Here is a 25206-nt window from a genome sequence, read left to right on the forward strand (position 1 = left end):
TAAGCACGTAAATGTTGAAATTTCTCGACTTTACTCAGATTCTCGGTGTTTCCTATAACGGTGTTGTATACATGGCTATAAAATCCGTTCAGTCTTCGTTACACTTTCTGAACCTGAGTAAGTGTGGCTCCGGCAGACGAGACTTACGTGAATTGAATTGCGAAAGAACGGAGTTAGGCATTTTTGGCGCAGATCCACTATAGCACGACTTGCGGTAAAGATGAACAGCACAAGAACTTTAGATATGTATTTAGCATTGGAAAATTCCGAAGGTCAAACTAAGGGAATGCCACAATACATTAGCTCCCTTTTAAGCTGGCGTTAGCATATGAAAGTATGTTTCTAGGGCTCCCTAGCCTGTGCGAAAATTGTGCTGAACCGATATATGCACTGAATATACATATACACTGTTTTGCCTCTTGCAAGGGCATCACACTTGATTCAAATGTTTGTCTGTGAGTGTTATTTGCCAAGTAAGCTGAACGAGATTTGGAAAAATTTCTTTAAATTTCTGTTACCAACAAAAAACTAATCACATCTTCAATACGAACACAATCCAGCTGATTTTGCCTATCCCTTGCGGAAGTAATTGATAACCCGCTTTGGTGGCACAGACCCACCGGACTGCAAAGTTTACGAGATCAGTGGCTTAGCCAGTGCAGCGACATACCTAGGACCATATTAGTAAAAGGCAAGTGTCATCCATTTCGGCCAAAGATATTCTGGACCGTTTTTCCACGGTAGATAAGGCATTTTCCATGTCGAACAGTTAGTGGTACATCTTACTCTTACCCGGTCATTATACTGTGTTTTAAAGGTGAAGAACAACGCCATACGTTTGGAGCATACGTCCGACTTAACGAAAAAGAAAGTAAAATATGTCTGTTTTTGTGTTGTTCGGTTCCAGGAGGGATGTTGTCGCCCATGTGTTTCCATATGAATACTTCAGTCGACAATAATGCGACAATTTCTACTTTATTGTGACTGCTTTTATCCAGTTTACAAAGATTGCATGTTGCCCTAAAAAAGTGGCAACGCTTATCAATTTAAAGGACTAAAGATATTTAGTATTAAATTTTCGTTATACTTATTTATTTATTCAACATTTCAATTTTGTGCTATACAGCTCACATATCTTACAAATCTACTTCGCTCAAATAGACAGTTTTAATTATTATGTCAAATATTTTTTTTTTTAAATAGTTTACAAAGATTTTATGTTGAAAAAAAAAGTAAAAACGCGTCACAATGTCCAACACAACATTTAATGGTGTTTATTATTCAATTTTTGAATTATTCGCTTATTTGTTTTATTGTGCTTATTTTAATTTTGTCTATTTAATTTTGTGCTTTGAAGCTCATCTACTTTACAGAACTTCGACGTTCACATAGCCAGTTTTGATTAATAAAGCTTTTATTTCATATTTCATATATATTTTATTGATAGAAAGAACACATTAGGAAAGAACACAACGGTACAGTCGATTTCCTCGATTCATATCATAGATATACCTTACTTGGTTTTATGAACTGTGCGTGAAAAAAATTTGTTTGGCATATCGATAGAAATTTGCAAAACATTTAATGAAATAAAAAATCAATCTACAAAATTTTCAAAATTCGGCGTAGCGAAATACGGACATACAGACGTTACAAACATACAACGAATCTACTAAAAGCTTTTACTCTACGAGGTTCTGTATGCTACTGTACTGTATTATGCCGCGCAACACGGTAAAGCTGATAGTTATTGGTTGTTAAGATGTGTTTCTTTATTAAAACTAGATGCGACGGTAGCTTGATTTCTAGAACCAACCTTGTAAAAATTACGCATCCGTGGGGTTTTGCGTACCATCGAGTTTTGATCGCGTATTGTGTTAAATGGTGTTTCAACACTAACTTTTTTTATATTTTGCTTGTTGGGTTTCCGTTGAACGGTATTTTGACGAACTTTATCTGGAAGCAAATGATGACTCACTTCAAAGTCTTTAGTATTAAATACCTCACAGTCTACCTGGATCATTTTCATTTTACCGTTAATTCCGGGATTTTCTAAGGGAAGTACCAGCGACAATTTTGGCCGATAACTACTATTGTATGTTAATGCTGGAAGTAGTGCATGATCCATATTTAAAGAAAATACGTAAAAAGTATCATCTCTTCTCTTAATTTTACTTATTAGATTCAATTGTTCAAAAGATTTTGTATTGTTTAGTTTTCGCTGTTTTTCCGGTAAAACCGTAGTATATTCGTTTAAATCAATAAACATTTTTTGCTTTTCGTGTTTAATTTGTATGTCACGTCTTTCTTCAAAGTAATTATTCAATAAGTCAAAACCATTTAAGTCCTCTTTCTCGTTTGCAATTTTTGGAGACATGTTTAAGGTGCCGCTAATCCATTTATGTAAATTTTGAGCGAGCATGAAATATTTAGATTGATTGGAAGAAGAATTGAAGGACCTGCACCTGTTTATACAGGTTTGTGTAGGTAAATATGTTAATGGTGGAGGTTCATTAAATGAGTAAGTTTGAGATACATTTTTAGTAATGTTTTCTAAAGAATTTATATTGCGGTTGCGTTTACCAGAACTTAAAAAATAGAGAGGTGGATTAGGCTGTTTGTCTGTAAGAAATGTCTTTAATTTGTTTGTTTCTTGATATTCCTCCTCTGTGTCAGCCCAGAGTAAATGTCGACTGGGCATGCTTAATTGTTTTCCGATAGGCTCAATATCACTTATGCCTTCCATATTATTTGGCATGCTAACATATTTTTGAAAAGTTCCAGCATTCAGAGATACCACAAAAGCCATAGCAAATAATATAGCGACATTTTTTTTTATGGTTGCTGCGGTATTATTCTTATTGCAATGCTTTGCCTTTGATGTAAGTCTCTCATTTTTTCTCTCATTTCCATCAGATACTGAATACTTAGGAAAAACACCATTTGCATTTCCCAATTCACAGTGGCAAGACGTGGCAAACAAAAATAACTGATCCCGTATTGTGATATTTTCCTGCAAAAGAGGTTAAAATATAAGTAATGTAGTTCAAAAAATAAAAAAAGGGGGAACGCTATAGGCGATTTCCTCGACTATCATATATCCCTTACTCAGCTAGCGGGAGTGCTTGGAGATATTTAAAAATAGGGTTAAAATATCCATAAAAAACAGTCAAATGAAAAACAGTTCAAAAACATTTTTAAAGCTGTTGGCGTGACAGCTTTTGGACGGTTAAAAGCCGTGGCATATTAATAGAAATTGGCAAGACAAAAAATAAAATGAGAAAAAATAGCCGAAAACATATTCGCTACGCCCACTCTGACGTCCACATACCACAAATTGGTGTCTGAACCGCTAGAGCAATTTTCCAAATTAATTTTCCTTTTATCCATTATTTTAGTTTAAAAGCACTAAAAAAGTATTTGCTAATTTGAATTTTAAATTTTCTAAATCAGTTATATTTTGATCTATTTATTTCGGGATATTGCCTTTTCTAAACTAGTACTTTTTTATAGTATAAAAATAAATAAAGTAAACTAACACAACACGGCTACTGATACAGAAATTTATACAGATTTATTGTAGTTAAATAAAATAAAAAATTAATTATTTATTAATTATTGATAATACATTCAGAAGCTGTTCATTGAATGCTCACATACCCTTACCCTTAACAAAGTTCTGGGACCGGACTACTTGGCTTTAGTCACCCAATTTCCATGCGATCAGGTTTTAAGTTTTTCGGCACAGAATAGGCTATCACGACATTTAGTAGATATCAGTATCCGAGAGTAGAAACGGAGATGATCTCTTTCGTTATAAAGTTGATTGCGCGATTGTCAGATAAGTAAAGAATAACTATTCGAGCATGTATTTACTCAATTTTTAATAAGTTTCGAAAAGAAGCGTTTGAAGTGTTTTCCACCAACCAAGGCAAACGTTAGTGCTTACGTCATGGGGAATATAATAAATAAAATATATGAACCATCTAAACTGGTTTCCACCGTTAAAACTTCGGAACGACAATAACCCCTTAGGTTTTTTTTTTGCAAATTTTTAATTTTTGCAGAATTTTAGATAACAATAACTATATTGTAGTCATATGCTATAATATGACCGTTACTCATATAGTGACGAAAGAAAGAAAACAAGTCTCTTTTCGAAATGTTTTTTTTTTAATTTGCTTTCATTCATTGCATTTTTTTGTATAAGAAATAAGTTTAACAATCTTAACAAGAACAAATTTTTCTGAACCGTTGTTTTTTTTTTCCAACTGTTCTATGATTAGACGTCCCTAAAAATTTCTTCGCTGGGTTGGTAGATCCCTTCGTCGGAGACGGGAACGACTGCAGAGCTGTGTAAGACTCTGTATAATACAGCATAAAACTGCCACGCCCACACTTTTGAAAAATATTGAACATTTTTTTCATTTTTTTTATATATTTTGTAAAATTCTATAGATTTGCCTAACAACTTTTTGCCACTCCAACGCCCACAAACGGCACAAAACTGCCACGCCCACACTTTTAAAAAATATTTTGATTTTCTTTTATTGCTCCTTTTATTATAAATTTCTATCGATTTGCCAAAAATCGTTTTGCCACGTCCACTCTTCCGCACACAAACTGCCCAAAACTGCCACGCCCACACTATTGAAAAATGTAAATTTTTTCTTATTTTTTTATATATTTAGTAAATTTCTATTTACTAGTTTGCCAAAAAACTTTTAACCACGCCCACAAACCGTGAGCCATAGGTCCGGATAGGTTTCAATACAGAATTATAGAGTAAGACCTTGTGGTCTAGGCTGAGCGGAGAGTCTGCGTTGATGGGCCAGTGTAAATTGTTCGCTTTGAATTAAATATGATTTTTTTTTAGCTTCAATGTGCCTGCGCCTTTGAGTCTTCTGGCAAGGTGTATTCCTAGGTACGTTACCACATCTGCTTTCGGGAGTGGTATGTTATATTTATCGTAAACGTCACATGCTGGCATTCTTGATCACTTACTTTTATTCGCCAGTCAGAAAGCCACTTCTCAATGTCTATGAGGTGCAATGCCAGCTGAAACTTGAATTGGGGACCTTGAATGGCTAAGGATAGCGTATCTTCGGCAAACGTGAATACCGTTAGGCGACTATTCGTAGAAATGTCGGCTCTATAGATGATGTATAAAGAAGGACCAAGAACGCTGCCTTGGGGTACTCCAGCCTCAATATTATGATTAGTGGGAGTGGCTGTGTTGCACCGCACTGCAAACTTTCTGTATTACTTTAGGAGTTAAGTGCGTCTTCAGTTCATACATTGTACACGAGCGTTACGGTTTGCGGCTCTTCTACTGTAAACTTACGGTGCAGAAGAAGCTTGGAGTTTGCAAATTGTGTGAATTTACTTATTATCTATTAAGAGTCTTGTTTTCTGGTCTAAGCTCAATCTTAAAGAGTGGTTGCGGCTGCCTGTTTCTGTTTTAGATATTGAACACGCTTTTAGCGCAGAATCCTTTTCCTTTACCGTCTCAAGTATGTCTTCGGGCGTAACATCAGACTCAAAGCCCTTCAATACTATTTGTAGGCTGCTTGCTACTTATAAGCTGGTAAATGTATAAGCATACCTTGTTTACAGTAAGGTACTTTGTGAACTTTCTGTAGTTTTCCTCCGCTTTTTGTTTGTTTGTTTTCATTAATAGTACCTCTTATGAGGCCAATCAGAGTATTTACCAGACAGCTTGTGCTCCTCTGGCGGATGTAAATTGTGGGAGGCTTGATTTTTCGGTTCATTAACGACGGGTTCCAGTGGCACGTACTCAGCGGTATCTGCCAGCAAAGTGAGACTCACAGACTGTTGGTATTTACGGGCGGTACATTATTGATCAAGGTAGTATTGTCGGATATATTTTCCGGCTTGTTTTCTGCATCGGAATTTTTTTCCGTTTTGTTCTTGCGCTTTTGTTTTCGCTGACTCAGTGAGAGCGTGAGCGGATGCGGTCGACGACGAAATTCAGCGGGCTGTCGATATTGCTCCAGCTGTTGTTGTTGGAAATAGCGCACTCTTTCTTGATTTGTTGACAAAAAAAGGTTCGTTGGGCTATGGGTTATTGACTGCTCATTGTCTGCGTTGGCAGCTGTCGCGGAGGCGTTAGAAAAGTGAGCGTTGTTTCGTTGAATTGAGAGCCGGCGCTAGTCTTCCTCGCGCTGGCGCTAAGCGTTCGGGCTCGTAGTTTTATTATTTAATTATTGTTTTTTTTTTTTTTTATAAATCACACTATATATTTGAGCGATATATAGCGATCGCACAGAGTCTTTTTCGGTATTGGATTATTTATTTATTTTATATTATATTATATTAACTTCACTCAAATCAACCGGTTTATAAAAAAAATGGTTTCGCGCCCTATCCGATTACGAACGCAGATCTGACCGTGCCGTTTGTCTGGCAACGCGGCTCGATCAAGGTCGTCCACTGCAATAGGTTGGCAGCACTAACAGCTGGGACACCCACAACAAAGAATTTCAAAATTAATAAAATTGCAACTATTTTTGATTTGGCTCTTTTTCTAACTATTAATAATAACAGAAAACAACTTTTTATTCCCAAAACACAGAATAATAAATTAAATGAATTATTCCCAAAAAGCAGAATATTTAATTCAATTTACGCCCTGAAGTACCCAATCCAGTACCTTAGTACCAGCAAGAACAAAGAACACGGACCAGAGAAATGAAAACATTCAGCAAGCCGTGTACAACCTCAACACTATATGAAACTTTTGTAACAAAGTAAAATTTATTGATGCAAGGAAATTAACCAAAACAATAATCTATTTCGTTTCTTAGATAAAAATTGATTTCGGACCGAAAATCGTCTTCTAGCACAACTACGCACACATGCACACTTTTTTTCTTACTGTTTTCACTTACATGAGCAAGTGAATTCTATTTTTAGATTTTTAAGGGAGAGAGCAATTATTGCCGCCACCTAAAAAGTGGCTGCATAGTAAAAAACCAATGTACGTTACGCATCTTATTATTCTAGTGTCTTTGTATAATATATGTAATATATGTAACAGCCAGAAGGAAGAGTTTCCGACCAAATAAAGTATATAATATATATTCTTGACTAGTATATACTAATATTGACCTGGCCATGTCCGTCTGTAGAAAGTTGAGACTAAGCCCACCGTTTCTGAAACGCTCCGAACAGCCACACCCATACTTTTTGTCTTATTTTTTAAATCTTGTAAACTTTTTTTGGTTGGCCAAAAATGTTTTTACCTCGCGCACTCTAACGACCACAATCCGCCCAATACAAATGTTTTGATTATTGTTAACATTTTTCTTGTTTTTTCTCCGATTTTTTGGTTTAAATTGGTTATTGTGTTTATTAAAATATGAGTTGCTGAATCAAAAACTGTGTAAACAGTTGGAGGTATAACTCTTTGTGGCATATTGCTGGCTCTAAATTTTCGTTGATTTTTGTCTTATATGGAGTCATTGATCTTTGATCATTCCGTAAAGTAAAAGTAAACTCTCTATTTAACCAAATGGTAGGTAAAGTTCAGGCTTTATCTGCTGGATTACATTGAATTTCACACACAGTTTATACCCATGGAATTTTAAAGTGGAAGTCTTAATGAATCTCCTCAACGGGAGAAACGCCTTACCCTTTTGTCAATTCCTACAACTCCCACACAAGCAATTGAGGCCACACACCAATTGATCTTTAGTCCGCTAGGATACTCTCGAACCGAATCGAATCGAATGATTACGCTGCCATTGCTACTATCGCAGTAGTCTAAGCTACAGCAATGACTCTTCTCTATTTATGTTATTTCAAATTACTCTATTACTGTTATTTCAAACCAGGTAAATTCCTATTTACATTTCGGATGCTAAAGATCACTTTCCGAAAAAACGGATCAACAGGTGTTCAAATCCGTAATCTGAAACCAATTTGTTGTATGCTCTTCATCGCTGAAGAGCAACTGCAATGTCAGCATTGACTTTCCTGTTATTTCCTGTATCTCTCCGCCATCCCGATTTCTTAATCATTCCACACAATAGCCACTCAAAGTTGGAATAAAAAAGATAAGCAAATAGGTTACAGATGTCTACATCAGAGTAAGCTGGCATGTTCCCTTATGTCATTGCTGAGGGTATCAACGAAGATTTATTTTTGTAATTAATAAGACGCCAGAACTTGTAGGGAGTTCGTCCTTATTTCAACATCAGAGATATACTGATTATATACGAATTTATTCAGGAATTCAAATTCCTTTTTGTGTTCTCTCTTTCCCCATCATTGGACATTTATTTCTAAGAGTTTTTAACTTCTGAAGGGCTTTAAAGTACCTTGTCACTGTCGCACCTTTTCTGTCAGATACGATATGAAGGCAAATAAAAATTTGTTATAAATAGTCTCAAGGCAAGCACTCGAAAGTATGGAGACCCAAGGAGGAAAGAGATGAATGATAAATGATAATCTAATGATAAAAGAGAATACTTAATGCGTACAAGTTGTCACTACTGAGATTAACTTTAGAAATTAAGTTAACAGACGCTAGAAAATTTAGAAACTCAATGTTAAAACATAATTTCCATCACAAAAGGAAGTAGTAAATTCCGATAAAGAAATTGAAAGGCTAAGAAGAGAACTAGTAGATTAAATCAAGTAACTTGTGAGAAATATTGAAATATAAAAATCATCAATAACACTGATTTCATGAGACTGGAATGCTAGGTACCATGGATGTTTGGATGTTTTGAAATTCCTACTAAGAACACTACGCAAAATTTTAGTGAGAGTTGGTAAAATCAACCAAACGCATGCATCGAAACCAAAGCTGTTCTCTCCATTCGAGCTTAATGGCAACTGATTCGGAAATAAGACAAGGACGGGCGGCCAAACTGGTGATCGTTGAAAATGTTGTTGGAAATGGAGCGGTAATCCGAAAAGAATAGGAGCCGATTTCAAATTTAGAATTTTACTTTAGTTTAATTGTTGTATTTTATCCATCAAACCTTCAGTCTTGGTGTGCGAATTATTGCTCACTACACAGCTATAACACTGCCGATGAGTAATTTTATTGCCTGTTCAGGCAATACAACACAAGCCGTATGAAAAGTGCGACAACAAAGCGACGAATAACACTACACTTTGCACAACACTATGCTTGCAACAATGGTGTTTATTTATAGTGTAGTGAAGTGATTCATTCCCATGTTAACCCGTGAGGCGGCATAGTTAAAACACTTCCATTTTTGTTAAAAAGAACACGTCCGTAGTTTTAATTAAATTAATTATACAAGTTACTCCTAGAGTAAAAGGGTATACTAGATTCGTTGAAAAGTAAGTAACAGGCAGAAGGAAACGTTATATAAATTATATATATTCTTGATCAGGATCAATAGCTCAGTCGAGCTGGTCATGTCCGTCTCCGTATGAACGCCTCGATCTCAGGAAGGATACAGCTTCCAGACATAGACGTAGTGCGAGTTTGCTTCCAAATGTTGCCACGCCCACTCTAACGTCCAAAAACCGCACAAAACTGTCACGGAAACACTTAAAAAATGTTGTGATATTTTTTCATTTTTTATATATTTTGTAAATTTTCTTGCCAAAAAATGTTTGCCACGCCCACTCCTACGCCCATAAACCGCCCAAAACTGTCACGCCCACACTTTTGATATTTTCACATTTTTATATATCTTGTAAATTTCTACAGATTTGCCGAAAAACTTTTTGCTACTCAAACGCCCACAAACCGCCCAAAACTGTCACTCCCACACTTTTGAAAAATGTTGATATTTTTCACTATTTTATATACATATCTTGTAAATTTCTATAGATTTGCCAAAAAACTTTATGCCACGCCCACTCTAACGCACACAAACCGCACAAAACTCTCACGCCCACACGTTTAAAAAATGTTTAAGTTTTTTTTATTTAATTATTTTCACGGAAATTGCTGACCAAACATATTGCTGATCAAACATTCCTCACTACAGAATCGCATCCGCTCCAATTTCACTTTCAGTCACATCACCATTATTAGAACAAAGAAAATGTAGCAACCAAAACTGAAAAGATCAAATAATAAAGAAAGATTTTATTCTGGAATTAAAAGCCAAAGCATACAGTATAATGTATAATCTCCTCGAACCGACACTTAACTCGCGCATACTACCATGGGGAGTTTATCCTGCTTATTAAATATATAGGAATTACTCCCGTTTACTGGGTTTATCATTTCCCGGAATCCGTTTGGATTTTCTGCGAGTATGTTAAGAAATCCGTATTAATGTATGACTATGGATTATTAATTATGGACTACTCCCATTTATTATGTTTATTATTACTCGGAATCCGTTTGGATTCTCTAATTAAAGCGAACTTGAATATTCTCTAAGAGAGGTGGGCAGCGCTAAACAGCATTGATGACAGCCCTATGGACGAAATGCTGACCTTGTTTATTTGCATCCGCTGGATATCCCGCTGTGCAGTTCGGACGCCTTAGTCGAGAATACTCCCGTTGTATCGCTGTTTTAGCGCCTCGTGCACGTCGCATTCTCCTACTGCTAAGCGGCTGCGGTTACATTCCTTCGGATTGCTGATTTGGGAAATTGCATCCGGTGTTACAACTCCTTTTGGCTCTATGCTATCTCATATGTAATATCAAACATATATCACTCGAACGCCTAGATTATGTCTTTGATCTGGGTACCCTGTTCGATCACAAGATTAATCGTCATGTCGGTACGATATCTAATAAAGCAAAATGCCTATTAGGTTTCATCAAATGGTCCAAGGAATTTTATAATGTTTCACAATGTGTATTAGCAGGATATGGTTGAATCCCTACTGAAACGGTACTACTGAAACGGTGTAATCACACCGATAAGGAATTAGATGATCAAACGGATGGGCATTAAACGGAAAACCGGGTAAAGTACAGAGGGCTTTGCCAAACAAATAATATATAAATGGAGCCCCAAAGAAGGCTACCGAATTAAATATTCTAAAGAATAACCGAAATTAGAATCCAGAATGTCCTTATCGTTAATACTATTATTAATAATCTTCAAAGCAGAATTGTCGCCGAATCCCCAGATGTAATTAAATTCAAAATGAAAAACGTATTCCAAAGAGGACAAGCTGCAACTCAGTTCACAAACGAGCAACAGAACTTGCGGTAAATGCTAGAAGCATCTTATATCGAAGAAGTAAGTTTTGACACTGCTGACAAATTTAGCACCATAGGACACATACATACATATTAATTTCGGTAATGAATTGTAAAGGGGAATAATTTTGGAGGCTGGTTCTTTCTGAATGACACAAGAGAGAATAAACAAGCTATAGTCGAGTTCATCGACTGTTACCCGTTACTCAGCTAGTGGGAGTCCGAACGAGAAATATCAAGTATTTGCCTATTGATAAAATTTGACAAGAACAAAAAAAGAAACAAAAAAAAATTTAAAAGAAAGTGATTTGCATACCGATAGAAATTGGCAAGACAAATATAAAAATTAAAAGATTTTTCAAAATTGTGATCGTGGCAGTTTTGGGAGGTTCGTGGGCGTTAGAGTTGTCGGGGCAAAATCAAACTTTCGGCTATGTCTCTGGAATCTGCATGTTTAATTTCAACTAAGCTTTTTTAGTTCATGAGATCGAGGCGTTCATACGGACAGACAGACAAACATGGCCAGATCAATTCGGCTATTGAACCTGACCATGAATACATACTTATTAGGGTCGGAAACGTTTCCTTCTTCCTGTATCATACCAAAGACATTAGAATAACAGGATGCGTAACGCCATATGATTTTTTTGCACCCGATTTTTGTGCTGGCTCCAAGCTCTCTCAAATTTTAGTTCAAGAGCCAGAGAGAGAGCGCTCTAGAGCCAGCAGCTCTCTTGTAAGCATACAGCGACAGTCGATCACTGTATTGTAAATTTGACAAAATATGCCCTTCATTTTACAAGTTTATGGACTTTCATATATATATTTTTTTGATCGATTGCCAAAATGAAAAAGCTCTAATTTTGCATTGCCTTAACATGACAATTATTTGAATACATCATACAAATAGTAGTTGATGAATAAATGTACATAATACCTAATTCATTTTATAAATGAGTCCTGCCTAAAGAATTAAATTTTTCGATAAAAAGGTTGCATATTTGTACTTATGATGTACCCATTGAATTAACTTCGAGTAGATATTTTGTTGGATATATTGCTAAGGGATCTCGTTGTGATAAATGCAGATCGTTGATTTTAAAAGAAAGCGCTCAAAGCTTCATCAGAGTTTTTCTATATGAGAATAACTTCTCGATAGAATCGCACTTTGGAAAACTAAAGACACCATCTGTTTTCAAACATTTTCTTGTTTCTTCAAAATTAAAAAATAATAAGGTAAAAATTTGTATTGTTGAGCAATGCATTAGGTGCAAAAATGAAAGAAGCGATTTCTCATTATGGTTTCACTCAAATAATGTATGTTATGTGCATAAAATGTATCTTTTAAACAAACTTATAAAAGTTTTACTTCTTAAGCATTGCAAGCAGATAGAAAAAAAACCAAACTAAGCATTCTATTTCGTAAATGAAAAAATAGTGACAATTCTTACATGCTAAAAAATATATAAATATATCACGACTAAAAATATACATAATATAATAATAAAAATTAGTAAAAATATATAACATAATTAATAAAAAAAGGATCAAAATAATACGAAATATATTTAGAAAACAATATTTAGAAAACAAGTAAACTAAGTCAGGGCATAAACTTTTCAAATTAAATTAAATTAAACAAAACAATAATAAAATTCGTTTCGTCCGTCCGTCTGTCCGTAAGAACGCCTCGATCTCAGGAACTACAAAAGCTAGAATGTTGAGATTAAGTATGCAGCTTCCAGAGGCATAGACGAAGTGCAAGTTTGTTTCCAAATGTTGCCACGCCTATTCCTACGCCTATGCCTAACTTCTACCGATATTCCAGAAAATCTTTAAATTTCTCGTTAGCACTTCCACTAGCTGAGTATCGGGAATGTGATAGTCGGGGAACTCGACTATATCATTCTATGTTGTTATTTATTACATATATAAACTTCCTTCTTTTCATAGGTGCCATTGGTTTGAGTTTTTGCGCGGCGCCCAATTATGTTCTAATTATATTTATTTGGAACATTTGTTTACACCATACCACGGAAAGTGGCCGCTTAGTAATATGATATGAGCGTGGGATCCGCCGCCAAAGAAATCTACTTAGAATGAGGAAAACTGAGAAACTTACTAAGCCAATTAAAAGTAGATTATGAAATGGATAAAGAAATAATTTACGAGCTAATTTATTTGCATACAACCTCCTTGATGGAATTTTCTATAAATTTTTGTATGGCAGAGCTCCGAATCGAAAGGCAAGAGATGTATTAGGGGTTTGCTGGATACATTAATTCGAATTAAGTATAACGAAAAATTCGCTAGTCGGTTTCTTCTATATTAAGCATACCTTTATATATGGAAAAAACAAAAAAAAATTAATTCATATAATCGAATACTTCTTAAAATTCCCGGGTGACAGTTTTGATCGGTATTGTCGGTGTAAGAGTGCTGTTATACTTGCTGTGATCACACCGACCTTGGAGGGGATGTTAATGATATATTCCTCAAATTTAGTTAAATTTTACCAAACTGTTAGCAGTTTAAAGGAAGGGTAAATAAGGGTACTTATGAAAAGGAGGAATGCGATTAAATTACCAAATTTGCTTTGTAAAATTTGTAAAATTTTTTTTAATTTAAAGATAGTACTTACAGCTCTTAGGGCATCGCATTCTTTTTCAAGTGTATTTACTCGAGTCTCCAATGAAACAACATACTCCTTTCTTTTTTTGCGTGATAAGGAAGCACTCTCCCGGTTCTTAATCATACGTTGATGTTTTTTGTAGATCTTTTCATTCATTGTATGTGCTTGCGTGCTTTCTTTAAATGATTGTATAAATGTTGCATTTTTTTTCTTAATTACAATATTAGAAATCTTAGACCCGACATTAAAACTTCTTTTAAAGGCCCTATCTTTGTTACATTTCACTGTTTGCATAAGCGGTTTGTAATCATGTGATGTTAATTTTATTGTCTTTGACAAAGGTAAATCAGTTTTTGATATCTGATGATCTGTGTACACATTACTTAATGGCCAGCTATTGGTTAAAGATGAATTAATCCTCTTGTTATATAAAGTAAACCCCAAATCCTGGGAGGTTTCCTGAAGTTCGTTCTTAATATCAGATAGGTTGGATATTATGCTTTTGACTTCTTCTTTGGGGCTCGTAACTTTAGTAGGTTCAAAAAACTGTTCAGTTTTATCCGAATCGACTATGAGTGGATGTGGTGCTCCTTCAGTTAATTCGTTAGAAGTATCATTTACATTTGAATTGCTTAAACTTATCTCGGGATACGCATTGGGCATATGAATTCTGCTGTTACTAAACTCCAATTGAAAATTAGTGTCATTTATATTTCTTTTAGTTTCAGCAGAAATAGCGGAACTCGAAGCCATTGTATTTGAGCTAAATTCTAAAGATATTGGGTTTGACGACAAATGCAAACCAAACGGTTCTCTTTGAAAGTCAGGTATTAATTCACTCAGATCTAGCGATGTATCATTACAGAATTCGGATGAGTTAAGAATGTCGTGTAAAACATAATTGTCGTAGTCATTTTGAGCCAATTCTCCCAACAGCGATAAATCGTCTGAAAAAATATTGTATTATTTACCTTAAAGAAGAAAATATTATCAATTCTTAAAAATACTTCAAAAACAGTTATCCTTTTCTATAAATATTTTATAAAAACACAAAAGTGCCGTTGTCATTTACCCATAAGCAAAAACAAATATAAAAAAATAAATTTTTCAGGGCGTTCTCTAGAACCTAAATGTCTTAAAAATCTATTTTATTGCTTTTATAGATCCCGAGATCACAATGTTCATCGACTCGGCTATTGATCCTGATGAAGTATATATTTTTTATACTTTGGAGGGTCGAATACTACCCTAGTATACCCATTTTCTACTCTATAAATATACTGATTCGTATTATGTCAGGCTTCTCATATTTTCAACCCATGGTACTCTTCCGAGTTTCCCTGTATGATAGCAGACTGCTATAATCAACTCACAGAAAGATTTTCATCAAAGCATTAGCCTAAACGTACATATATGCTGATGACTACTATTTGATTCTAAGCCTAAAAGAAAAAAAATCTTATATCTTTATTTATATAAAGCTTAACCCCATTATCACAACCATTGCAAAAAAGACAACACAAATTCAAGCAATCAAAATTTTACTGAAACACAGTCATCACAAAAGCGACCATTACCGCACAACTAAGAGTACAGGCTTCCAATCTACGGATATTGCCCACAAACAAAGCACAAAAAGTAAGAGCAACAATAAACACTGCCTTCAAAATGACACCAATTGTCAACATCCATAACGAACCACCACCAAGCGCCCACAATATGGACAACAATTGACCGCATAATACAAAACTAAACAGCCCTCCAACTACCATATAACACCCTGACCATGAAACGGTACCAAATTTCAAAACAAAAATTTCACTGTAATTAAAACAAAGGACAATAACAAATTTAACTATACATATATATATACATAGGTAGATCCTAAACAAACACAGTTACCAGTCTTGCAATCATAAACGAAACAGATTGGGTGAAACCAAGGAAACTAGAATAATAAGATGCGTAACGCCATACGATTTTTTTGCACACGATTTTTTCGTGCTGGCTCTATAGCTGGCTCCAGGCTCTCTCGAATTTTTGTTCAAGAGCCAGAGAGAGCACTCTAGAGGCAGAAGCTCTCTTGTACGAATACAGCGACAGCCGATCACTGTATGTGTGCACACGTATGCTCATATATTGTAAATTGGACAAAATATGCCCTTCACTTCAGAAGTTTATGGACTTTTAATCTATATTATTTGTACTCGATTGTCACCAAGTAAAGACTCTAATTTTGCATTGTCTTAACAATATATTTATGTAGATAAATTATAATATAATAGGTGAATAATAATACTACCTAATTAATTTCAAAGATTACTTTAACCAAAATATATGGCGTTAGAGTATTCAGCTCGCGACGTGGAAAATATATTTGAAGTTAGGGATTCTTAGGTGCGCTTGTTCTGCCTCAAGGATTCAATTTTGCAATAAACAGGTTGCATATAAAGTTTTGACAAATAGACAGAGCTCATCGTTTGTTATTATTTTTCCAAATTTTAATAATATATATGTATATCACGAGCAAGTGAATTCTTTTTTTTAGATTATTATTATCTCAATTTTATGTAAGCTGGGAGAGAGCAATTATTGCCGCCACTAAAAAAGTGGCTGCACAGTGCAAAACCAATGTATGGCGGTTACGCATCTTTTTATTCTAGTGTCTTTGGTGAAACTACACTACTCCTCGCAGAGCTACTAGCCATTTTAGAGGGATTGGTTACCAATATTCAAACCCAAATATTATCTAAATAAGATTACTCAGCTAGTGGGAGTGCAAACGAGACATTTCTTAATTTTCTGGAACATCGGTAGAAATTGCGAAAAAAAATTAAAAATTTGTTCAAGTGTGGGCGTGACAGTTTTGGTTGGTTTATGGACCGTAGAGGGGGCGTGCCAAAACGAGTTTTGAGAAATCGATAGAAATTTACAAGACTAATAAAAAAATTTAAAAATATCAAAACATTTTTCAAAAGTGTGTGGTTGGAGTTCTCGGAATCGTGAATGGGCGTTGCAACATCATTTAAACAAACTTGTGTTCCGTCTATGTCTCTGGAATCTGCATGCCTAATCTCAACTTTCTAGCTTTTAATGTAACTGAGATCTCGACGTTGTATTTTTGTAAGTCTGTAGAAATTTACAAGATATGTTCAAAAGTGAAAAAATATGAAAACATTTTTTAAAACTCTGGGCGTGATAGTTTTTTGCGGTTTGTGGGCGTACGAGTGGGCGTGGCAACATTTGGAAATAAACTTGCGCTGAGTCTATGTCTCTGGAAGCTGCATGCTTAATCTCAACATTCTAGCTTTTGTAGTTCATGAGATTGAGTCGCTTATACGGACAGACGGACGGACATGGCCAGACCGACTCGGCTATTGATCCGAGAATCCGAGACCATACAAGAATATGGTCTTTGTATGGTCGGAAACGCTTCCTTTTGCCCGTTTCATACTTTTCATCGAATCTAGTATACCCTCTTACTCTACTAGTAACAGGTATAATAACAAGACTAAGAATGGGTCACATCCACATAACAGACACACATTACATACATCTTACACAAATCAACATCTTTCCTTTCTGCAATGACAGTTAATAATCTATACGCCTGCAGTTCACTGATATTTGACAATTGACCAAAAATAAAATATATTTTAAAGTACAGGTTATTTTTCGTGAAATTTATAATGCATAATTATACGTGTCGTGGGTGCTGCTGGCTCTAGAACTCTCTCTCTTTGCATTTTGAACTAAAATATGCAGCGAGCACAAAAAATGGTGTGGAAGAAAGACGTACATATCTAGTTATTCTAATGTCTTTGCTGGAACGGAATTTTCGAAACAAAGTCCTCCACCATTTGGAGAACAAATACCAATAACTTAGATAAATTTAGGATTGAAGAATAGCGCGTTTGTATTTACTATCAGCAAGATACAATTGTTTGCAGTGTTTTTTATGTTATGTTCAAGTTGCTCTAGAAGCATGAAACAAATATATTAGAAGCAAACTGCTTCTTCTACATGTCACAAAGCTTTCAAGGAATATAATACACCCATTTACTCTACCAGTATAAAGATCGGGTTCTATTGCTTTTAGTTTTTAACAAATCATAGGTAAAATATCGCAATAATAAGTATGTAAGCACAGATTCTACGATTTCTTTGTTATCGATTGCACTGGGGTTTTAGTATGTTTTTTTTTTTTAAATCCGACTTTTATTATTGAACCGGCCTTAAGGGAACCGGCATAGTGTCATAGCACGCAAGTCCAGCTGTTTGCCTAAGAAAGATAGGGACCATTCAGACCAATCGAAGTGCACCTAAATTTAGATGCAAACGTTTATTATAAACAAACTGCTTTCCAAAATTGATAAATATGCAGCGAGCACAAAAAATGGTGCTTCTGGCTCTAGTGCGCTCTCTCTGGCTTTTGAAAAAAAATTCGAGAGCCTAGAGCCAGCACAAACAATTTGTATGGCATTACGCATCTTGTTATTCTAATGTCTTTGGTGAAACGCTAGCATTGCGTGGCTGCTGCACAACACACTTTGTCCAATATTGTATTCATACAAATGTATGACGAAGTTGATAATAAAAATAAGAGCTGTATGTTTCGATCGGGAAGACTATTAAAACTTGCTTTAGTTATTACTGACAAGAAGGAAACTTACTGTATAATTTATATTCATTGATGTCCATAACTAATGGGACATAGAAGTATGTAAAAGTTAAATGGATACAGTTAAAGTATACATATTCGTGATCAGGATCAAAATCCGTGCAGAACTGATTATGACCGTCCGTTTGAACGACATTTCCGGAACAACAAAAGCTAGTGGGGCTACGATGTGCAAAGTTATTTTAGAAAGCCACGCCCACAAAATTGTCACGCCACTACTTTTGAAAGAAGTAAATTTTTTTTTTTCGATTTTATTTTTTTTATTTTTTATTTTACTTGCCAGTTTCTATAGTTATGCCAAAAACATTTTAGCCGCGCCCACTCTAACGCCCACGCCCACATTATTTTATTAGGATTTATTTTATTATTTGTCTTACAAATTTGAAATGACTGCATATTCTTATATTCTTTGCAAATTTCTATAGCTACATTTTTAAATATCTTCCCAACACCCTTACCAGCTGAGTAACGGGTATTTATTGTTTAATATTTTACTTAAAGTTGTGTAGATAATGAAAGGGCTTTTTCGATAGGTAGCACAATGTAACGATGGTTTCGGTGGCTGCCACAAAATTTGATAAATATTTTTTAGTGTATAATAAATCCGCAGGGTAGTGTACTGAGTCCTGTTCTATACACACTCTACACTTCCGACCTACCATATCCCAGAGATCCGAGTACCCTTCTGGCAACGTATGCTGATGACACAGCCTTCATCGCAAACTTGACGTGTCGATTGGAGGCATCCAGGAAACCCAACAATTCTTGGACCTGTAGAGCGAGTGGACAAACAGGTGGAATATATCCATCAATGGAAACATGTCCCAGCATTGCAACTTTTCCCTGAGGCATAAAGTCCTCCCGAGGGTCAAATTGCAGGACAGTCTTATCCCCCAATCACCCCAAGCGATGTACCTAGGATTGATCCTGGACAAGCGGCTCACGTGGAGGCAGCATACCAATAAAATTGCACCAACTTTCCGCGGGAAGCTTAGGAAACTAAACTGGTTGTTAAAGCCAGCGACCCAGCTAAGCCTAAGGAACAAAGTGCTGCTCTACGGAGCCATAGTGGTCCCTTCGATGACCTATTGCGTCCAGATATGGGGTACGGCCTCCGATTCGAACAGCATGCGAGTGCAAAGGGTTCAAAACCGAGCGTTGCGCACGATCACAAATGCGCCCTGGTATGCAAAAATGTGGACATTGCAAACGACCTCAACATCCTCACTGTTAGACAACAGATCAATCGCCATTAAAGTCGCTACAACGATCGGCTTCAGGCCCACACGAACCACCTAGCGGCTTCATTGGCTAACCCGACATCAGGGAGACCTTTGGTCAACAAGGAGGCAACGAACGCGGGTGCTCCTCCAGTAGTCAAAAACAAAATATATATAAAACCCATTGTAATAAAAATTGTTAGTTTATCCTTCCTGATGTGTTAAACGGCAGGACCTCATTAGAGGCTGAAAATGCCTTAGATCTGTTTGTGATCATGTTTCGAAATTCGATTTTTACCGGTACGGCAATGTTATTCACCTTAGTGAAATTTACATTGTCGCAGCTATGATGCTGCAGCTTTCTCTGTGTGCAGCTTTGCTCCAACTTGAGCTAAAAATTCAAAACTAATAATGTCATCAAAAGGCGTTAAAGAGTCCAAAAGGAAAAATTCCGCTGTTTTTCTCAAAAAAGGTTTGTAACAAATGAAACTATTCCCCCAGATTAGAGAAAATAAGTTGGAGAGCTTAGTCGACTTTGCAATGAAGGTGCAAAATGTGTGCGCCACTATGAAGGCGTCTAAACTAGAACAATATCTAAACAACCCGACTCTTACTTAAAAGATGGTATCATAGCTACCCTGCATATTACAGACCTTTTGGGGACTTTTTACTTTGCTGTTCGTAAAGTATGCAATGTGTGCTCGAAGGGCTGCAGGTCTGTACAGGAGTATAAGGAGTTTACTGAGATCGCACTCTGTGATCGTTGGAAGACAGTCAGGAGACTTAGACTATGCTGGAGGTGCCTATCAAATCATATGGTGCAGACGTGCGAGGTGGCAGGCACGTGCGGCGTGGACGGGTGGCCGGAGAGGCATAACCCATTGCTACATCGGAGTCCGTGAACTTATGCAAGCAAGTTGTAAGTTTATAGGCGACGGATCTTCTCTAACGCTAATTGACGAGGCTCAAGGAGTGAAAGGACTTGTGAAACCACTACCGCTCTGCGTGCAGTGGACAGCTGGCATGCACCGCTACGAAGAATAATGTTACTCTTCGAATTTCGGGTAACGGTATGACTAAGTCGTATGACCTACACGACGTCCACTCGGTTAAAGCTCTTAGCCTTCCGGAACAAACCCTAAATGCGGAACACTTAAAGAGCAAGTTCAAGAACCTAATGCATTTAGTGATGTAAGGATATGACAGGGCCCTTAACAACTGTACCCTGGGAATTTAGAGGACCCGATCGCCGAAAAGACTCGACTAGGCTGGACCGTCAAAGGTGGCGGTGCGGACACAGATGCCCCAAGATATCATGTGTTCCAGATATGCACGTGTGAGGGTGAAAATAATAAGAAGATTCTGCGACTTCTCAGACAGTGTATAAGGTCTGAACAGGGCACTGGTTATGGAGTGTGACCCAATCCGACGACGACCTGCTGGCTATACGCCAATTGGAGGCGAATACGAAGCGAATAGAAGGGCGATTCGAGACAAGCTTGCTATAAGGATAGTGACCTACCCGACAGCTTGCCCACAGCCCTTAATCAGAAGCTTTTGCGTCAGCCGGATCTGGCCAATGAAATGCGACGACAACTCAATCGTTTGTTATTATTTTTCCAAATTTTAATAATATATATGTATATCACGAGCAAGTGAATTCTTTTTTTTAGATTATTATTATCTCAATTTTATGTAAGCTGGGAGAGAGCAATTATTGCCGCCACTAAAAAAGTGGCTGCACAGTGCAAAACCAATGTATGGCGGTTACGCATCTTTTTATTCTAGTGTCTTTGGTGAAACTACACTACTCCTCGCAGAGCTACTAGCCATTTTAGAGGGATTGGTTACCAATATTCAAACCCAAATATTATCTAAATAAGATTACTCAGCTAGTGGGAGTGCAAACGAGACATTTCTTAACTTTCTGGAACATCGGTAGAAATTGCGAAAAAAAATTAAAAATTTGTTCAAGTGTGGGCGTGACAGTTTTGGTTGGTTTATGGACCGTAGAGGGGGCGTGCCAAAACGAGTTTTGAGAAATCGATAGAAATTTACAAGACTAATAAAAAAATTTAAAAATATCAAAACATTTTTCAAAAGTGTGTGGTTGCAGTTCTCGGAATCGTGAATGGGCGTTGCAACATCATTTAAACAAACTTGTGTTCCGTCTATGTCTCTGGAATCTGCATGCCTAATCTCAACTTTCTAGCTTTTAATGTAACTGAGATCTCGACGTTGTATTTTTGTAAGTCTGTAGAAATTTACAAGATATGTTCAAAAGTGAAAAAATATGAAAACATTTTTTAAAACTCTGGGCGTGATAGTTTTTTGCGGTTTGTGGGCGTACGAGTGGGCGTGGCAACATTTGGAAATAAACTTGCGCTGAGTCTTGTAGTTCATGAGATTGAGTCGCTTATACGGACAGACGGACGGACATGGCCAGACCGACTCGGCTATTGATCCGAGAATCCGAGACCATACAAGAATATGGTCTTTGTATGGTCGGAAACGCTTCCTTTTGCCCGTTTCATACTTTTCATCGAATCTAGTATACCCTCTTACTCTACTAGTAACAGGTATAATAACAAGACTAAGAATGGGTCACATCCACATAACAGACACACATTACATACATCTTACACAAATCAACATCTTTCCTTTCTGCAATGACAGTTAATAATCTATACGCCTGCAGTTCACTGATATTTGACAATTGACCAAAAATAAAATATATTTTAAAGTACAGGTTATTTTTCGTGAAATTTATAATGCATAATTATACGTGTCGTGGGTGCTGCTGGCTCTAGAACTCTCTCTCTTTGCATTTTGAACTAAAATATGCAGCGAGCACAAAAAATGGTGTGGAAGAAAGACGTACATATCTAGTTATTCTAATGTCTTTGCTGGAACGGAATTTTCGAAACAAAGTCCTCCACCATTTGGAGAACAAATACCAATAACTTAGATAAATTTAGGATTGAAGAATAGCGCGTTTGTATTTACTATCAGCAAGATACAATTGTTTGCAGTGTTTTTTATGTTATGTTCAAGTTGCTCTAGAAGCATGAAACAAATATATTAGAAGCAAACTGCTTCTTCTACATGTCACAAAGCTTTCAAGGAATATAATACACCCATTTACTCTACCAGTATAAAGATCGGGTTCTATTGCTTTTAGTTTTTAACAAATCATAGGTAAAATATCGCAATAATAAGTATGTAAGCACAGATTCTACGATTTCTTTGTTATCGATTGCACTGGGGTTTTAGTATGTTTTTTTTTTTTAAATCCGACTTTTATTATTGAACCGGCCTTAAGGGAACCGGCATAGTGTCATAGCACGCAAGTCCAGCTGTTTGCCTTAGAAAGATATGGACCATTCAGACCAATCGAAGTGCACCTAAATTTAGATGCAAACGTTTATTATAAACAAACTGCTTTCCAAAATTGATAAATTGTATAATTGCTTCTGGCTCTAGTGCGCTCTCTCTGGCTTTTGAAAAAAAATTCGAGAGCCTAGAGCCAGCACAAACAATTTGTATGGCATTACGCATCTTGTTATTCTAATGTCTTTGGTGAAACGCTAGCATTGCGTGGCTGCTGCACAACACACTTTGTCCAATATTGTATTCATACAAATGTATGACGAAGTTGATAATAAAAATAAGAGCTGTATGTTTCGATCGGGAAGACTATTAAAACTTGCTTTAGTTATTACTGACAAGAAGGAAACTTACTGTATAATTTATATTCATTGATGTCCATAACTAATGGGACATAGAATGCGAAATGAATATGTTTATTAAACCAGAATTGATTATCACAGCAAACGTCAGCAAGTGCACAAAATGTTGGTTCATTAAAACAACATCATCATTAATGTATAGTGTAATAGCCATTTCACATTTAAAGCTTATATAGTAAGTGTACTATTCACATCCGGCAGAGCGGTTGAGGTTCCCTAAGATATATCGGTATCGAAGAATACGCAGCATGAGACGTTGCTTTAATTGAAATTATTTTGCTTCGTGAGCTTATTTTGCTCAATAGCGAACAGGAATTCGGAGGAAAAAATTAATCAGCAAATAAACGTTTTTTAGAAAGGTATGTAATAGTTAAATGGACACAGTTAAAGTATACATATTCGTGATCAGGATCAAAATCCGTGCAGAACTGATTATGACCGTCCGTTTGAACGACATTTCCGGAACAACAAAAGCTAGTGGGGCTACGATGTGCAAAGTTATTTTAGAAAGCCACGCCCACAAAATTGTCACGCCACTACTTTTGAAAGAAGTAAATTTTTTTTTTCGATTTTATTTTTTTTATTTTTTATTTTACTTGCCAGTTTCTATAGTTATGCCAAAAACATTTTAGCCGCGCCCACTCTAACGCCCACGCCCACATTATTTTATTAGGATTTATTTTATTATTTGTCTTACAAATTTGAAATGACTGCATATTCTTATATTCTTTGCAAATTTCTATAGCTACATTTTTAAATATCTTCCCAACACCCTTACCAGCTGAGTAACGGGTATTTATTGTTTAATATTTTACTTAAAGTTGTGTAGATAATGAAAGGGAAAGTAACGATGGTTTCGGTGGCTGCCACAAAATTTGATAAATATTTGTTAGTGTATAATAAATCCGCAGGGTAGTGTACTGAGTCCTGTTCTATACACACTCTACACTTCCGACCTACCATATCCCAGAGATCCGAGTACCCTTCTGGCAACGTATGCTGATGACACAGCCTTCATCGCAAACTTGCCGTGTCGATTGGAGGCATCCAGGAAACCCAACAATTCTTGGACCTGTATAGCGAGTGGACAAACAGGTGGAATATATCCATCAATGGAAACATGTCCCAGCACTGCAATTTTTCCCTGAGGCATAAAGTCCTCCCGAGGGTCAAATTGCAGGACAGTCTTATCCCCCAATCACCCCAAGCGATGTACCTAGGATTGATCCTGGACAAGCGGCTCACGTGGAGGCAGCATACCAATAAAATTGCACCAACTTTCCGCGGGAAGCTTAGGAAGCTTAATAATGTCATCAAAAGGCGTTAAAGAGTCCAAAAGGAAAAATTCCGCTGTTTTTCTCAAAAAAGGTTTGTAACAAATGAAACTATTCCCCCAGATTAGAGAAAATAAGTTGGAGAGCTTAGTCGACTTTGCAATGAAGGTGCAAAATGTGTGCGCCACTATGGAGGCGTCTAAACTAGAACAATATCTAAACAACCCGACTCTTACTTAAAAGATGGTATCATAGCTACCCTGCATATTACAGACCTTTTGGGGACTTTTTACTTTGCTGTTCGTAAAGTATGCAATGTGTGCTCGAAGGGCTGCAGGTCTGTACAGGAGTATAAGGAGTTTACTGAGATCGCACTCTGTGATCATTGGAAGACAGTCAGGAGACTTAGACTATGCTGGAGGTGCCTATCAAATCATATGGTGCAGACGTGCGAGGTGGCAGGCACGTGCGGTGTGG

The 25206-nt window shown here is 36.4% G+C and overlaps 1 protein-coding gene across 3 annotated transcripts; it reads right to left on the reverse strand.

Annotated features, from left to right (window-relative positions):
- Positions 1–956: 956 nt before the first annotated feature.
- On the reverse strand, positions 957–23654 carry LOC6541903 (probable basic-leucine zipper transcription factor G). 3 transcript variants are annotated; one of them, XM_026983524.1, is made up of 3 exons: positions 23448–23654; positions 13815–14752; positions 957–3013 (listed from the first exon to the last, which is right to left on the reverse strand). In XM_026983524.1, the coding sequence occupies exons 1-3, from the start codon at positions 23473–23475 to the stop codon at positions 1748–1750; spliced, it is 2232 nt and encodes a 743-aa protein (XP_026839325.1). In that variant the 5' UTR covers positions 23476–23654; the 3' UTR covers positions 957–1747. The 3 variants fall into 3 exon arrangements, with proteins under 3 accessions (XP_026839325.1, XP_001970863.2, XP_026839326.1); XM_001970827.3 differs by lacking the exon at positions 23448–23654 and adding an exon at positions 18479–18521; XM_026983525.1 differs by lacking the exon at positions 957–3013 and adding an exon at positions 9899–10070 and having other exon boundaries at positions 23448–23625.
- Positions 23655–25206: the final 1552 nt, after the last annotated feature.

Source organism: Drosophila erecta, unplaced genomic scaffold (assembly GCF_003286155.1).
Source record: "Drosophila erecta strain 14021-0224.00,06,07 unplaced genomic scaffold, DereRS2 tig00000307-arrow-arrow-pilon, whole genome shotgun sequence".
NCBI classification, from domain to species: Eukaryota; Metazoa; Arthropoda; class Insecta; order Diptera; family Drosophilidae; genus Drosophila; species Drosophila erecta.